This window comes from Pseudopipra pipra, chromosome Z (assembly GCF_036250125.1).
Source record: "Pseudopipra pipra isolate bDixPip1 chromosome Z, bDixPip1.hap1, whole genome shotgun sequence".
Classification (NCBI taxonomy): Eukaryota; Metazoa; Chordata; class Aves; order Passeriformes; family Pipridae; genus Pseudopipra; species Pseudopipra pipra.
The window spans coordinates 33,995,356-34,012,349 of record NC_087581.1 but is presented as its reverse complement, the minus strand read 5'-3'; the positions used below and the strand labels follow the sequence as shown (position 1 = coordinate 34,012,349).

At 37.6% G+C, this 16,994-nt stretch overlaps 1 protein-coding gene across 4 annotated transcripts in view; it reads right to left on the bottom strand.

Moving 5' to 3' along the window:
- Positions 1–1,685: 1,685 nt before the first annotated feature.
- Positions 1,686–16,994, bottom strand: part of FOCAD (focadhesin) — a 97,280-nt gene continuing 81,971 nt past the window's right edge. For all 4 annotated transcript variants that reach the window (XM_064641564.1, XM_064641563.1, XM_064641566.1 and 1 more), the window contains 12 exons: positions 16,597–16,668; positions 16,313–16,415; positions 15,126–15,206; positions 13,935–14,063; positions 11,623–11,738; positions 9,620–9,880; positions 8,944–9,033; positions 7,392–7,569; positions 5,893–5,990; positions 4,768–5,019; positions 3,562–3,637; positions 1,686–2,120 (listed from right to left, as the gene is read on the bottom strand). In XM_064641564.1, coding sequence (XP_064497634.1) covers positions 2,047–2,120; positions 3,562–3,637; positions 4,768–5,019; positions 5,893–5,990; positions 7,392–7,569; positions 8,944–9,033; positions 9,620–9,880; positions 11,623–11,738; positions 13,935–14,063; positions 15,126–15,206; positions 16,313–16,415; positions 16,597–16,668 — 1,530 coding nt within the window. In that variant the 3' untranslated portion in view covers positions 1,686–2,046. The remainder of the gene's footprint in view (positions 2,121–3,561; positions 3,638–4,767; positions 5,020–5,892; positions 5,991–7,391; positions 7,570–8,943; positions 9,034–9,619; positions 9,881–11,622; positions 11,739–13,934; positions 14,064–15,125; positions 15,207–16,312; positions 16,416–16,596; positions 16,669–16,994) is intronic.

Genomic DNA, 16,994 nt, shown 5'->3' with positions numbered 1-16,994 from the left:
ACCCTCAGGCCATGCCATGCCATCCCTTGGCTTACATTTTTTACTACACGAGTAGAAATTCAGTTAATTCAGATGTTTATATACTGCTCCACTACGCAAACTAAAACACAGCAAGTAGGCATCACCCAGTGGTTCCCTTTAAAAAAGACAAAAATTTCATCTGAATTAAAATGCAAACTAAGATAAATAAAGGTATAAGTTAGCTTGAAACAGTACATTAGAGATGGCACTATTAAAATGTGACATATTTGGCTTTGTTAGATGTTACTTAGAAGTATACACACAAATAGAAACGTCATCAGCTAAGATACTGACTCAGTAACAACTGCTTTCAGTGAGTCATTCTGTACATTCACCTTTAGATAGTCTTCTCCATATACAGCTGCATTTGCAGCATGAAATTACAATTAATTATACACTATTTTGGAAACACAAAATCCTCCACACACTCAATCACTGAAGAAACGTCCAATCACTGTGGGAAGCCCACTGCCATTCCACGGTAGCCTTGTTGGATGAGAAACAACCCCCCCCCGCTCCTGCCAAGAATCATAGAATCAAAGCATATTCTGAGCTGAAAGGGATCCACAAGGATCACTAAGTCCAGCTCCTGTACCTGCACAAGACAACCCCAAGAGTCACATCATGTGCCTGAGATCATTGTTCAAACACTTCCTGAACTCTGTCAGGCTTGGTGCTGTGACCACTTCCCTGGGGAGCCTGTTCCAGTGCCCATCCACCCTTTGGGTGAAGAACCTTTCTCTAATATCTAACCTACACCTCCACTGACACAACTTCAGGCCATTCCCTCATGTCCTGTCACTGGTCACCACACAAAGAGATCAGTGTCTGCCCCTCCTCTCCCTCTCATGAGGAAGTTGGGACTGCAATGAGGTCTCCCCTCAGACTTCTCTTCTACAGGCTGAACAGACCAAGTGACCAAGAAGTCAGAGGAGAATTTCTTTCACAGATGAAATGTTACCAGTCCTGAAAATAGGAGAATTCCTGCAATGAGGTGTGTCTTCTAGATGTAGGGTGGTGACATTTCCTTCAAGCTGATGAAAATCAACAATTCTGTCACTAGTACTGTTTCAAAAGACATTAAGGAACAGTGCCCAAGTAATTATATTGAGTTAATTTTTGTCTACTCCAACAAGGAGGATTTGTAAATCCAAACCCTCTTTAAGATCTGTCTTAGTGAGACTGCAAAGTAGCAAAGTTCTCTGTTCCTTCAGAAAGAGAAAAGTATTAAATAAGAAAAATAGCACAAGCTAATCTATTTAAGATGGTAAAGGTGGAAAAGAATTGCAGTATTGTCTCTTTTTCCTAGAGGCAGAGAAGAATTCTTTTTATGTGCAAAGAAGGGTAAAGGAGACAAAACTAGTAATAAGTGGAAAGAAAATTGCAGCTGTCTTGGAGCTGCAGATTTAACAGCCATCAGATCATTGACTTATTTCAGTGATCCTTATAAAGCCACTGCAAAATTGACAGACACACCACCCCTTTCAGAAACGCTGCTCACACTATACACCTGCTGTAACTGCTCACACTATGTATGTGTTGTCACTATTGCACAAGAACATAGTGTTATTTCTAAAAAAAAAAGGATTATCAGTTAAAAAGTAATGCTCATTCAGAAGTCTGTTACACTAAAACACATTTTAGTAAAGCTACATCCAAACAAATTTCACAAGTTTGTTTTATTTCCATCTATTCCTACATAGCTTCCATGAACTATGGAATATTCCACTCCAGCTTGCAAGGTTCCCAGATGTCACTCAACTCAGTTGAAACTCAACTGAATACGTCTTTCTCATTTATATTCAGCATGTTTGAAGAAGAACACCAACTCATCAGTTAAAACCAAAATATTTGTTTTCATCTTAGGAGTCTTTATAAGGAGGCAAAAGGGTAAAATAAAACAATTGAAAACCCTCTGATAGGAAACGTCTTTGGAATTTGGTTTATTGATACCTGAGTCATAATATTATGTTTTCAAGTATGAACAGTTTTCTTCATTGGATAAGATACAGTGTGCACTGTATCTTACCACCCATAAGCTTTAGTCCATACTGCTTTCTTCTTGAACTCTGCAAGAGATCTCAAGGCCAGAAGTGTAACTGTGAAGACAGGGGAAAATTAAATTAATTTTGCAGTCCAGACTGGAAAAGATGTGAGTGTATTCTCCCTACTAATTTTACTAACACAGGTATGGGTTTAATTCTCCTTTTACTGACTCTTTTCATGACTCTTCCACTTTTTAGTATGACTTTTTAGTATTACTCCCACTGTTTGCAAGGTACACTAGTCTCTACATCCCTCTGAAATGTGATGTTGTACTAGGCATTTCCTATGCCATAAATGGCATGTCTCCTACTGAAATGACATCACATCACCTAATAATTAGTCTATCACTTAGGCACATAGATGAATCACACTGCAGAAAGTTTGAATGCAATGAGCAATTATGCAAGAGGGCAGATAGGAGGCACTGGGAACAAGAGAAGCACAAAGTCGAAACTCTGTGCAACTCACTGATTCCTTAATTCAGTTTGTAAAGATATATGTTTAGACAGAATCCAGTAGCCAAATTAGTCACAGTCTAGTTATTCAGAAGAGAGTTTCATGTTCTAGCACGTAAAAGCAAAAAAACAATGCAAAGCTCAAGGGGAACAATGACTTATCTCAATCAGGGCATACTGAGAATATACTGTGTTTATCAGAATCCTCTGATATACAGAGGAGATTCGCCAATAGCCCTTGGCATTGCTTCTGGTGGAGATCAGCAGACACAACAGGGAAATTTATCAGAGTGACTGAAGACTGCAGACCCTCAAAACAAGGCTAACTGTCCTAGTAATGAAAAGAACTTATATCTGGATTTCAAGAAGCCTTGTTTAGGTCCAAAAAATCAGGTGATCCAAAGGAGGTGGCTTGTGTTAATGGAAGGAAGCACAAGAGCACTTACTTCACTTGGAAGTATTTGTAGTGTCCTCTTAAAATGACTTGCACTGATTGTATTCACAATCCTACATATGTAGGTGAGCAATGTGATTCATGTTAAGGCCACAGGCTCCTACTGCAATTCAAAATATCATTTACTTTACATCTTTATTTTCAGATATGTTTTCAGCAACCCTCACTCCTCTTTCCTTTTTTTTCAGACCACTTCACTAGGCTGTCACTGTCCATCTCCTATCCCTTCCCTACAGTGCAATCTTCAGTTGCACCTAAGTTATGTGATTTCTCTTCTAGTATTGGAGTGTTTCCAAACAGTATGTTGCATTTTATTTTTAAGAGTAACTTCAAAAACAACGGACAGATCCATCACTGAAATAAGCCTGTAGGACTAGATGTACCTTTAGGTCCTTAGGATACTCAGTGCTACATAGTAAGCAGATGAGACAGCAAATATAAGAACGTGTTACAGACAAGAATATTAACGTACCTGTGACAGTTTTCTTAAAGACAAAATACAGCTCATCTCACTCCTTTTAACAACTGCATTTTGATCTGTCCTGAAAGTTTTGAAAAATAAGGACCCAATTAAAAGTATCTTACCTTTCAGCAGGTCCATGGAAGACTTTGATAATGCTTCCTTAGGACTTTCCATCATATTGATCAGCCAGTCAACAAACTAAAGATTGAAATATGAAGAAAAGTCTCAATTAAAAGAGCCTCTGCATCAAAACATGACAAATTCTTTTCAGTTTGACAGGCAACATCTGATTGCTGCTAAATTCAATTATCTAATCAGAGGCAGTGGCCAATGAAGCTTCTGCCCAGAGTATCCAAATGCCCTGGAGTACATCTCACTGTCAGGGCAATTTTTCCCACAGCTGGATCTGAAACTCCCTTTGTTCCTTCTCATTATCACAGCAATAATTCTTTGCAATGAAGAAGGCACAGTAAATATTTGCCACCATCTTGCCTGTTCATGCCTTTAACCTAATAATATGATTCTTTCTTATTAGTCTCTTGTCCAAATGTTCTACTGCAAATCCCTCAGAACTCTTATTGCCTTTGTTCCTCTTTTGACTTCTCTCATTTTTCACTACTTTTCTCTGGCAGTGTGAGGTGTCTGGAGGACAATACAGTATTTCAAACTTATAAGGCTGATTTTCAGGGCAAGACCTCAAATTCTTCCTTAAAGCCTAATTAGGTCCTGCATTGCTCCCACATTCTGAATTCTGACTTCAGTGGTAGCTCTGAGCACAGGAACCTGCTCAGAGGAATGAGTTCATAACAGATTCTGGTTTCCACAAAACAGCTAACTATTAATCTGAAGGTTTATAACAGTATTTCCCCATATATCAACTAGATGCAATCTACAGTAGGTCTGACAAATTAGGCACAATTTTCCACACTTATTTTCAACTCATACTTGAAAACAAATGATACAAACTACAAAGAAGACCTTTGATTGCCCCAAATTGATATACTGTTGCATGTCCAACTGTTGCAGGGGGTCTGTTTTTCAATGTTTATAAGACTGACTTGCTACCAGCAGCTCCAAACTCTCCTATCATGACTGTACCTTCTAAAGAGTTTAATTCCCATCTTTCAAATTATGTTTTTCTTTGCAATCCTCCCATTTTACTTCAGCAACTACATTCATATCTGATTAAAAATAAAGAAAAGTGATATAACAATTCATATGCAATAAATGTAGAGGAAATAACTGCTCTACCTAAGACTCAAGCTGACTACTAAAAATGGGGTCCCTTCTGACTCTTGTAAAATGCTTACCACTACACACAATTTTACCTTCTGGGTTTGTTCTTTCCAAGGCTCTTTAGCCAGCAAAAGGGAAATGCTGCTTGGAAGGAGAGTGAGAGCTTCTTGCACAGCAAACTTGTCAGTTGGGTGCTTGCCAATGTGATCCTCAGATAACTGCGGTAATATCGTGTGGTGCTTCCATGGTGACCAGTCAGCACTGAGGCCAAGCAGTAATGGTGCACCGTGATCAGCCCAGGCCACCACAGAAGCCGCAAACAGCCACAGGAGAAAATCTATGCACTAAACAGGAAAAAGGCAAAAATGCACTTTTATGAAATGAATAATACAAAAGGGGGGAAAAAGCCCAATTAAAAAAACCATAAAAACAACAACAAAAAAATCCATCCAAGGAAGAAACCAACCCCAGAACCAAAATCCAGATAGCGACTTGCTCTTCAAAACAATCATCTGAAAATTCAGCTAAAACTCAAAATGCAAGAACAAAAAAGTGCTTAATATTCTTCCATGCTTTGAAACAGCTTATGCCTCTTTCTAAATTCAAACTAAACTGTCTACAGTAGAAAGAAAAGAAGAAGCACACTCTTTTTAAATCATCCTTTATATTAAACGTTTCATTTAAAATGGAGAAATAACTTCTTCATAGCAACCTGACTGTTGAGTGAAATCAGAGATGCTCACCCTTTTGGTGGTTGGGAAATATTATAGCAATGTAACAAATGCCTTTTTGATCCAAGTAGCAGCTTATTTTTTGTCCTCAAACAGAAGACCTAAACAACATTATTTCTCTAAAACTGTCCAAGCCCCCTCAGAAACAGCAGCTACACAGTTCTGACCTGCCCAGACAGTTCTACGAGTAAATTCAAAATTTTCCTTCAATTGTTCTAAATACAGTAAATGTGAAGTAATTATTTCCTTTAGCTTCTATCATAATTTAAATGTCAAGGTCATTTTAGAGTAAGAGTTTTAAATATTTATTCATTTACTAAACACACATTCATTCACAAAAATTGTGAATGATCTTCCTCTGTGGAGGAAAGATCACAATCTTCTAAAATATAAAAGCATGGGGAATAACACTTATAACCGAGGAAGAATGTGAAATATATCAGAATCTCCTTTTTTCCTGCTGCAAATTGTTTTCACAGCACGTACCTCTTTAAGATTGACATTTTGTAAGAGTATTGACTTGTATGCTACATTGCTGATGCAGCCCATCAGGTCTAGCAGCCAGTCCATTCTTTTCATAACTCCTAGAAAAAGAATAAGAACATTGACTCATGCAAAACACTAGAATGCACTGTTTTTCATTAAAAAGCAAGCACAGAAAATCACTATAGACAGAAAGTACTGACTGTAGAAGAATAATGATCACCAACATGGTTGCCACTGAGAGAAGACCTATGAGCCTTTAAAGAGTACAGAAACTTTGATTATAATGCAGGGAACACATTGAACACACAGAGAAAAGAATGCTGAGCAAAAATTGTTTCACATAATGGCAGCCTGCAGACCCCACTAACCAAGTCTACATACATGACCACAGAACTCTAAAGTCTCCCTCAAGTTTTTGCCCCAGTACTTCATCTAAGTCTAGCACTGATGTCACTGTAGATTGGGCAAGAATATGGGCAGTGCCGTGAGAAGGCTCCTACGGTGTTGAGAGGATCAGTAAAATATGGCCAAGGCACACAAATAAAATCAGCCCTCAATTCAACCCAAGGACGGAACACATTCCACTGATCCAGATTCTGCTGTCCATCACCTATTGTATCTCCTACAAATTAATTCACCTTTGAGACCATGTCACTTCATACGCTACCATTTCCATGTAATCTTTACAAGTGCCCTCTTTCATGTTGCTTCTCTTTTACCCAGGAAGCCTCACTTCACTCAATTGAAACTCAATATTTTTTGAAGTTCTTCAAACACAGCTGGCAGCTAAGGCATCTGGCAATATAATGCATTCAAGTTGTTCTGTGAACACAGGTAGACAAAGACCCTTCTGCCATGAAAATGAGACCTCATTCTTGCCTCTTTCTGTTGTTTCTTCCTCCTTTATCTTTCTGTCTGATTCTCCTACTTCTCTTGTGTCAGCCTCAGTGCTCTGTCAGACCCATAGCTGAGCCACTCCAAATCCTTAACCCACCAGATTTGTTTCCTGTGTTAATTCAGAGCAAGCTTTTCAGGAAAGCAGGCTATCTCCCTGGTTCAATCAGTTTCATGGGAACATCCCCCCACCTACTGTGTCACACACACCGCTAAGTCATTTATTACATCTGAAGGTTAGCAGAGTGGCACTATTGCAGGTCTCTGATGTACTATGTACATTCATGACCTTACACTACTTTACACTGAGAGTCTGAAATGAGTGGGAGATAAGGATCTAGTCAAAACTCTGGTCTGTAAACCATCTTGATGAGATAAATAACTTGTAGCTGAACCATGAAAAAATAAAGAATTGGAGAAAAACATAAAAGCAATGTTTGATACAAGTATTTGAAGAATACAAAAATTCTGAAGACAGTGGTTTCTAATATGGATAAATTTGGAAACTTGGATTAAACCATTTTAGAATTATTTTAAAAGCATCAGTGTAGATTTATCAATATCTGTTCATTGTCTTGCTGATTCTTATTTAAGCCCGATCTTACCTGTGTTTTCATGTCTCGTAATACGAGCATGATAAAAACTATACAAGAACATCCACAAAATATTTTCTTTCTGGTGATATCCTGCCACAGTATCAATGACAGCATTCAAGTTCATCAGAGACAGTCTGCCTTGGGAAACCAAATATACTTTCATGAATGTGGCCTTCTCTATATTGTTCTGCAAATGCAATTAAAAAACATGTTAAGTTGAAATGGGTGTTTCTTGTGGGAACAGTAAATGTGGCATTCTTTGAATATCTAGCAGGCTCATTTTTCCTGAAGATATATTATTAAACAGAAGACTGTACATATTATTCGAACTTTACAGTGGTCCAAATAATCCAGCAAAGTGTAACTCAGTGCAGTTTGTTTTCATGATGCTTTAAATCTTATATTCCCCTTTAAATTGAAATAAGTCAGCTTGACAGTTCTGGAGATTCAAGTCTTCTTGCAAGATAAATTCAATGCAGTGACAAAAAAGAGGTTTTCTTAAATGGCGTTTTCCAGTGTGGAAATAAGAACTAAAAAATACAAGGAAATGACAGTTCAGCTTCTCTAACTATTTGAATGTTTGATTCTCTAGTGAGTCTGTTAGCAAAAAGAACAGCACAGCTTTAAGTCGAGGATGTTTGTTTATAAAAGCCTGTTCTGAAACCATAAAGTGTTTCCACACGGGTCATTTCCTTAGCATTTCAGCTCTAAGAATTCCACTGCTAATTGATTCCATATTAATCAGGAAACATTCTAAGTGTGAATGCAAATATAGCAAGAGTCAAGAATCAAAGGATGTCCAGTCAATTACTTCACGTTTTTAAGAGAAGCATGGATCCACCAGTTCAAGGACAGCTAATCACCAGGATACAATTACACTCCTTTTCAAGTAGGTGGTTTTGTTAACCAAAGAGGACCATGGTTTGCAGTTTGCATCATCAATCTGGGATTCAGAAGATCTAACATCATTCCTGTTTGGTTAACAGAGGTAACTTTACAGAATCACAGAATCAATTAAGTTGGAAAAGATCTCTGAAATCATTGAGTCCAACCTATGACCAAACACCACCTTGTCAACTAGACCATGGCACTAAGTGCCACATCCAGTCTTTCCTTAAACACCTCCAGGGATAGTGACTCCATCACCTCCCTGGACAGCCCAATGCAATACCTATTCACCTTTTCTGTGAAGAAATTCTTCCTAATGTCCAACCTAAATCTCCACTGGCACAGCTTAAGACTGTGTCCTCTTGTCCTATTGCTGGTTGCCTGGGAGAAGAGGCCAACCCCCACCTGACCAACTTATTTAAAATTCTCCCAAGTTCAAAGCTCGCAGGTGAAAACAGCAGTATTTCAGTTGAGAAAGTTTTGGATATGGGTTCTTTGCACTTTTGCTGCAGGCACTTTTGCCTGCAGATTAGATCCATAACACTCTACTTGCATAGCAGATAAGACAATTAATGCTGTTAATGAGCTAAAAGAGTCTGGTGACAACAAAATGATAAAGTATGCTTGTTTTGCGTGATTTGGTGATAAAAGACCAGAATCAAAACATAATTACCTTTGAGATCTGGACAATGCGATCAACCTCTGAATCAGCCATTTCTGAGATACATTTTGCTACATCAATATACATCTCCAGTTCATCTCTCTGCAAACAGAAAAGTAAATGCATATTTAAATGTCTATTTCCAGTATTCTAGTCTCTAGACTCATTTTACTTAATCTATTTTAGAAATTCTGTATTTGCTGGGGAATTCAGTGTACTTTATTATACAAGAATAATGGCAGTTGAATACTTTCAAAGAGTTTGTTTTATTTTTAATGAAAAAGTGCCCTTCCTTGGAGGTATTTTCTACCTCCTGCCTACCTGTAGCTAGATAGCTTCTTTAAATCACCGTGAAAAACTGAATGCTTGTGGAGGAAAAAAAATAAAGCCTTCTAATTGTTGTCTGCTTCTGTTTCAATAACATCTATTTCAGCATTAATAGTGTATTTTTCCATTACCAAATCACTTATGAGGGAGAAGCACACATTAAATTGGGTTCACAATGTCATATTCTAAAGTAACCAAAAGTAACTTCAGTTGAAATTATGCTACTATTTTAACTATTATCATTAAAAATTGTACAACTAATTCATTTTTCAAATCTGATGGGTCAGTGCAAAAAGACGGGACTTACCATCACTAAAAACATCTAGCTACAATGTTCATACACCTCATACTTATTCCTTACCTGAACCTCATTTGGAAGAAGCTCATATATTTTCTCCACAGCCTGGCACAGAAAGCTCCAGCAAAACTGGGCAGGGTTGGGAAGTTTCATTGCCTGGATAAGCCCATGTAGAACACACTGGCAAATTTCTGGGGGTTTTGTGAGGTTCTTCACTTCAAATTGTTGTATCAGAAGCACTTCTGTAAAAGACTGCAGTTTGTCTTCCGCAACGTGTTGCATCCACAGGGACAGCGACATGAAAAGGTACTTCTGAGTTTTCATCTGAAAAGGAAAAACTTTAACTCAGTTTCAGATTCTACCTCTTCATTGACTTTGAACTATTGTTATAAAGGATGAAATTATTTAAAAAGTGGCTCAAAAACCACTTAAAAAAGCACTCTTAAAATCACAATACCTCTCACTTTTTCCTCCCACTTTTGATGAGTTCAAACGTCAATATTCTGTTTTCCTTAAAAATCGAGGAACTTACTTTCAATGAACCCTAAATACCACATCTCTGTATGGATAGAATGATTTTACTACATGGGGCCCACTGCATTCCTACACAAAGCATACAGACACTCTAGACAGCCAAGTACAGAAGTATTGTAGTCACGGCACCATTAATGTTGCCAGCTAGTGAGGAAGAATGAATACCTACTGGTAAGAAATGCAGAGCTTACACACTGGCTAACCTGATTTTGTGACCTCAAATTCCCACTGCAGCTGGCAATGTGGTGCTCAGAAATAAAATCTTTTTTTTTGATACCTTACCAATTATATATCTTATCATTTCCACCAGCTGTTTGCATATTTAAGACTAATGAATCAAAAAATATAAGACAAAAACACCCCTTGAAGAACTGTAATAGGTCACAGAAATACACAATGAATTTTTTGAGAATTGTCACAAACCTGCTCCTGAACTTGTATAAACTGACAGAACTGTGCAGTCAAGCCTACTGTGGAATTAAGACAGTTTTACATACTGTACCATGGAGTCCACACTGTTCCTCCAGAAGAACAGGAGGATAAGCCCAAATAATGGAGGGTAAGCCCAAATCTGATCATACTGTAGGTTAGTCTCTTGGGTATCTACTGTTGGGAGATCAGGATTGTGTGAACAATTTCTCCTGCATTTTTGTAGGCCTTGCTTGACATAACTTTGGAAGTTGCAAGCTGTGTGGTGTTTATACTTACAGACTGTGTGAAACTATGTGAGTTTATACTTGTTAGCTGTGTGTTTATAGTTATAAGGTATGAGAAAATAGTATGTTTATAGTAGAAAGTTGTGGGAAAGCTGGAGATAAAGAGACACCTGCAGAATCTTGGAAAGTCCCTAAAGGTGGATTGATAGGAGGGACTTTGGGTGGCACGTATGATGTCAGGCCGCGTGGACAGAGCTTCAGAACCAATGAACTGAAGGCATGAGATGCGTGCACAGACTGAGCTATCCGATCACCTTGTTGTAAGCACGTACCCGGAAGAAACTAAACTGTATAAAACTTAACTCATTTAAATAATAAATTGGACATCGCTGATCATATTGATCGTCTGCGTGTGTTCCAGAACTCCTGCTGTCAATAATCTACAGAATTAAGACAACGCTTTCAAGACATAATGTATTTTACTAGATCAAGAGACAATTCTAGAAGAAGCAGGTAAGCTTCTGCACAGATTAAGTTGGACCTTTTTCTAATACAATCAGCTGGTATAATAAAAGATACTTTTTCTCCCTACATACCATCTCTTATGTCTCCAGGTTGTCAGAGCTACAGCACAAAATGAGAGAGAGGAAAAAGGTCTTAAGCAGTGATGTAAAACCAGTGTACCAGATCTTAAGTCTGCCTTGAATTTCAAGGCCCCAGAATAACATTTCTCTCATTATAAACACTTGCTAAACAGTATTTCTGAAGAACTGTGAAACCAGTAATCCTTTTCTGGTGAGACATTCTTAATATCATGACTGAGGAATTTTATAGGAAAGAGGTTCTGAACTCCCACAAGTTTTCTGACATACATACACTGAGACTGTAGACAAGAGGAGGTGCCACCCACATGCCCAAAAGCATTGCTGCATTTTTAGATGACTGGGCCTGTGTCACAGCCAGTTGAAGGCAGAGATGTTTTACCTCATCACCTACAACAGAAGAAAACAAACGTAAGTTACAAAGAAATTATTTCCGCCTTAAATTTGTTCTCAAGTCATAAAATAAAGGAGGGCTATTGTTTTACTAGAGCACTACATTACAACTTATTTTTCTAGAAGTGCTACTTAAGGCTTTTAATGTTAACATGTTAGAAGAATCCTCTTCCCATTCATGCACTTCCAGCAAGAAATCTCAGCATTCGTCCAAGTTAATTTCAATTCACTCAAGAACAAAAATGTGGGAATACTAAGAAAAGTAAAAAGAAAAACCCTCTTCACCAAATAAAGATAAGATTTAATCCACAGAAGGAAAGATGAGTCAATATCCCTTCCTCTCAAATGCAGGAGTAATTACCATTTGTTCACATGTTCCTACTCTTCCAAGTACCCCATGTCCATATAATATGTCACAAACAGAGGTTAATCACCATTACCGCCGTGGGTGGTTGGTTGCAACATTTTCCAGGTTAGCACGTGGGAAGACCTTAATTTGCATAGAAATTAGGATGGTTATGGAATCCTTACTTTTTTCTCTTTAAAGTCCTTTTAATGACCGGTACAGTCTTTTTCTTAATAGAGTGACTGGTCATAAAGATGATGAAGAGGTACTTTGAGCAATGGTATGGGTTCAATATAGTTCATGACTGCTACAGCAACATAAGGACAAACAATTTAAGTAATATACTGGCATTTGACCCATTAGACAGAAGATCCATTACTGTTAAACATCAGCATAAAGCTTAAATATTGCTTAAATGCAAATGTTCTTTAAGTAATGAAAGAGACAATCAACACAGTGTGACTTTTATAAAGTTCACTAACATTAGTGCATAAACAAAGCAAAAATTTAAGAGTGCAGTGTCAGGTTCTTCTAAATAAAATATCTTATAAAAGAAACTAAATAATTTGCAGAGCTTGGAAAGGGTGAAATTTTAACAAGATAACAACTGAATAATTCTACCTTGAACAGCTTATAAGATTATATATCTTATGACACATAAGATGCATGATTTGCCTAAGACTGTTCACTTCAGAGCACTACTGAATAAGAAAAACATAGTACTACAATCATGTAATATGGTTTCTGCTCAGCAACATCTACAATAAACCCTGGAAGACAGGAAAGCAATCTGTTGTCTTCCATGTTTATATATGAACAAATCTTCACAGTAGAATCTGTGAAACACTTCGGGTTCACAAAACCAGTCATGAATTCTCAGACATGAGTAACATAGAGTATCCAACAGAATTGAGCATGTAGTCTAATTTTCACAAACATATTCATGATACAGCTGTTGCAGAGAAAAGTGTCTAAGAGTATCACATTTCTAGGTGGACTGTTAGGTCATAATACAATTGTTCTGCATTATACTTTCTAGTACAAAATGAATATGCTCATTAGCACATAGAAAGACCTATTTCTGAATGCATTTATAATCTAGAGAAGGATGTGCAATTTCTACAACACTACAGAGGGACACTGAAGAAAACTTATGCATAAAAATGTAGACTACGATGCTGTCTGAAGTCTAAAAAGAAAACAAATGTACTGTTTCCTATGGAAATTCCCTCATTTACAAAAGCAAGACTCCTAAGCAAAAAACAGGAATGAAAAAAAATCCCTCATACATTTAACAAGTTTCAGCTATTCATAAGTATTGCAGAGCTCAGTATAGGAAATTCTTTCAATTATTCTTAAAGCTGTCAGCCAGTGGAATTTAGTAGAGAGTATATTTCAAACTAGTGATAGCTAGATGAACTACCAAGTAGTTCAAATATGTGAAAAAGCTGCCTGCAGCCTCTGACATGGACACTGGACCAAGCATTTAGCAGATACTGAAAATAGGATACAATTTCATGTTGTTTCATGATGGATTCTTCTTACAGTAAATAATTCAAATGAAATATTCAGGCTACTTTCACCAGTGCTTTAGGGAATTTCTAATACTGCTCTAAACTTCTCAGTTCTGATCTTCTTTAGTTTTTTGTTGTGTTAAAACAGTGTCCACATGGTGATCACAAATACATGCTTGCAAACATTAAAAAGTTGGTCCTGAAAGCATACTAAACACTTAATAACTGCGCTAACTTCAAGTCCCTAAGTGGACTCTAAAGTTTGTGAATGCTGCATTAGTAAAGAAGTCTTGTGCAAATACAAAAGACTTAATAGAAAACTATTAATCTTACCAAAGTTTAGCCTCATCAAAGGAGAAAGAACTGATGCCCAGTTTACAGGTGGATACTGATGGCTTTCTCCAATTAATGCAATGGGTGCCAATGCTGCTTTCACCAGCTCAGCTGGGACAGCTTCAGGACCTAGAACAGAACATTCAATCAGAGCCTGAATTTTATACACAGACATTTGGCTGAACAACCCAGCCAAAAACTGTGAACACTGCATCGAAGTTCAAGCTGTAACGAAGAACTGAAAAGCATTATGAAATCATTGTTACTTCCTTTTGCATCTGAGAATTAGCTATGTCTTGTTTATAATCAACTGCTGTATTTTTAAAATTAATCTGTCTAAAATGGCTTTTTGTTACTGGCAAACAGAAACTTTCTGGTTACTTGTTCTTGAGTCAATTTATGAGTTAATTACAGATATTCCTCATCTAGTAAGATAGTATTTTTGCATTTGCTATTGGGAGAACAGCAAAGTTTTCTGACACTGCTCTCCTTCCTCATCTTATTGGTGCAGGCCACGAAAATTGTCAGGCAAGTGCTAACCTTTGCTACATACTGTGTTACTTCCACACAGCAAGTTAATAATACAGTTCTCCTGGAGGCAAAGCATGGGCAATTTTTAACATCCATTTGAAGCAAAACTTGCTTCTTAGGACAGCAGTGAGTTCACTTAGCTCCACAAAGGAGTAATCCTCCCTGCTTTATCTCCCTTAAGACTTTACTCCAATACATCTACCTTTATCAGCCTTCCTCATATAAGACCATACTTTCTTCAAGCTCCTTTGTGTTTATCACACATAGTAGTAACCTGTTAGAATACCACTGCTACAGAGAATCTTAACCTAGGATTACCAAAGTAAGGAGCAGCATTAAGTTGGTCTGATGATGGAATATTCCCAAGGACACAAGCTAATGCTTAAAGTGATTTGACTTTCATTCCCACAGGGAAGATACATCATTTCACCCCTGGAAAAGAAGTCAAAAATTAAATGGAGAAAACTAAAGACCTAGCTACACAATTCCACCTTATCTTTTTGAGTGTTACTCATTTTTGTGTTAAAATATCCCGCATCAGTAACATCCAAATTAGCATTTAGAAAAGTTCTCTTAGCAAATAAAAGCAGGTCATTAGGGTTACCCTTAAGAGTCATAACAAATTTCCCAAAGGAATACTATAGTTTTATCTTTTCTTACCTTTCTTTCCACTTTCAATGGCAAAGTCAATGGCTGCCCTGATGAAGCTGTTTACAGGTAAGTAGCTAAAATCTGGAGGAACTGTGAAGACAAAGGGACTGTTTATATTCTAAAACATCATCAGCAAAAAATTATAACCTTCTGCTCCCATGTACTTTTAAAGACCAAATTGAGCAATGTTTGAGCTAACTACTTCTGTAGGTGACTATTTGGAGCACAAGACTGATAGATGCATTTGCCTTTCCACTTCTAAGGCAAGAACATTTCTGGTGGTGAGAAGTGGTGAGAAGTGCCAGGTCTGAAAAAAAAAAATTCTTTGACCAACTAAAAAGTCAGGGATAAGAACTTCCTTAAAAAAATATTGGGCAATGCAAGTTGAGCTTTGAAAGGGAGAGCTTCAAAATTTTAGTAAGTTTAATACAACAGTGACATTCCATACCTATCTAACCTCAGGCATGCGTGCCAAAATTCAGACAATCTTTTTTTCTGAGATGAGGAAGTTTATCTACATTTTCTGTTATTGGTTCCCAACTTAGTTCACACCAAAGTGAACAGGTTCAACTTCATTAGTTCCTGCCTATAGTTTCATCAATGACATAATCCTGCCTGTATTTTACCAATGGATATTGAAACAACACCAGAAGGTAATGATATATTGACTAGGGCACATAACACTAGTTTGTTTACTTCAGCTAACCAGAGAAGATATCTTCTAGAAGACAATTCTAAAAAGTCAGCTTGCTCTTGTTACGGACTAGTTTGGAAGTATGGACTTTGTCATACAGTGGGAAGTGTTAAAACAAAGAATAGATTAATCCATTTTCAAGGCACAGAGTGGATAATGTAGGTGTGGAACACATGCGTCATATTCTGTGTAAAACTTCTTTACAGTTTATCCTATTAAAAAAAAATATAGAAGCAATATACAAGTTTGATGAGAACAACTTAGAACCTTACTTTCAATCTGCAGGTAGAAGCAGATGCAGGAGATCCTACTGAGCACACAGATTCCTGCTTCACACTTCAACCTTTAGAGCTGGCACACAGGACCATGAGATCTCCAGTTCAAAGGCTGTCAAGTTACTAAATAAGGCTGCCATGTCAAGCCTGTAACGTGTCCCTTGATGTCTTTTTAGCGATGTGCTATTTCTGCATGTTCTTTAAGGAGCAATAATAAAACACCTTACCGGATGCCCTGTTCTGGGTAGAAGACAAACAGGACATGTGAAGGCATCCCAGAAGTCTTGCTGCATTTGTCTGAAGGCCAACTTGTCCTGAGAAACTGATTATCTGTTGAGACAAGAAACCACAAGTTGAACAAATTTCCCTACACTGCCTCATTCAAGCTGGACGCAGACATTATGTAGTTTCTTCAAACAAATTTGACTTGTTTGTTCAAGGTGTCACAGTACAGTAAGATAATCCACAGTAGTGGATTATCCAAAGCAGGAAAGAGAGACCACCTTCTTACCTGTGTAAGGGCTCTGATGACTTCATTTAGCTTACTTTGAAACTGTGAGGACTGCACACGCTCAGATTTCAGCTGCCAAAAAAAAAAAAAGATGTAACAAAACAGAGAACAGGTCCTGAAAAGACAGATTACATTTGCACACATGCCTTTTTGTGGTGGAGTGGAAGAGAAAAGGAGAAAGCTCACATGGCTGGAAAGTTTTCCCCAGTGGCACTGCACATGGGCCACACTGCACATATGATGGGAACATGGAACGGACCCAGTTTTACCCACTGCAATTCAATATCGCTTGATTCATACCAAATACGAATTATTGCAAAAATGTGATGCCCTGGTATATAATCACTCCTGTAAAAATGGAGAAGATCCATTCCATCTTGTCTTCAAGCCAAACTTCT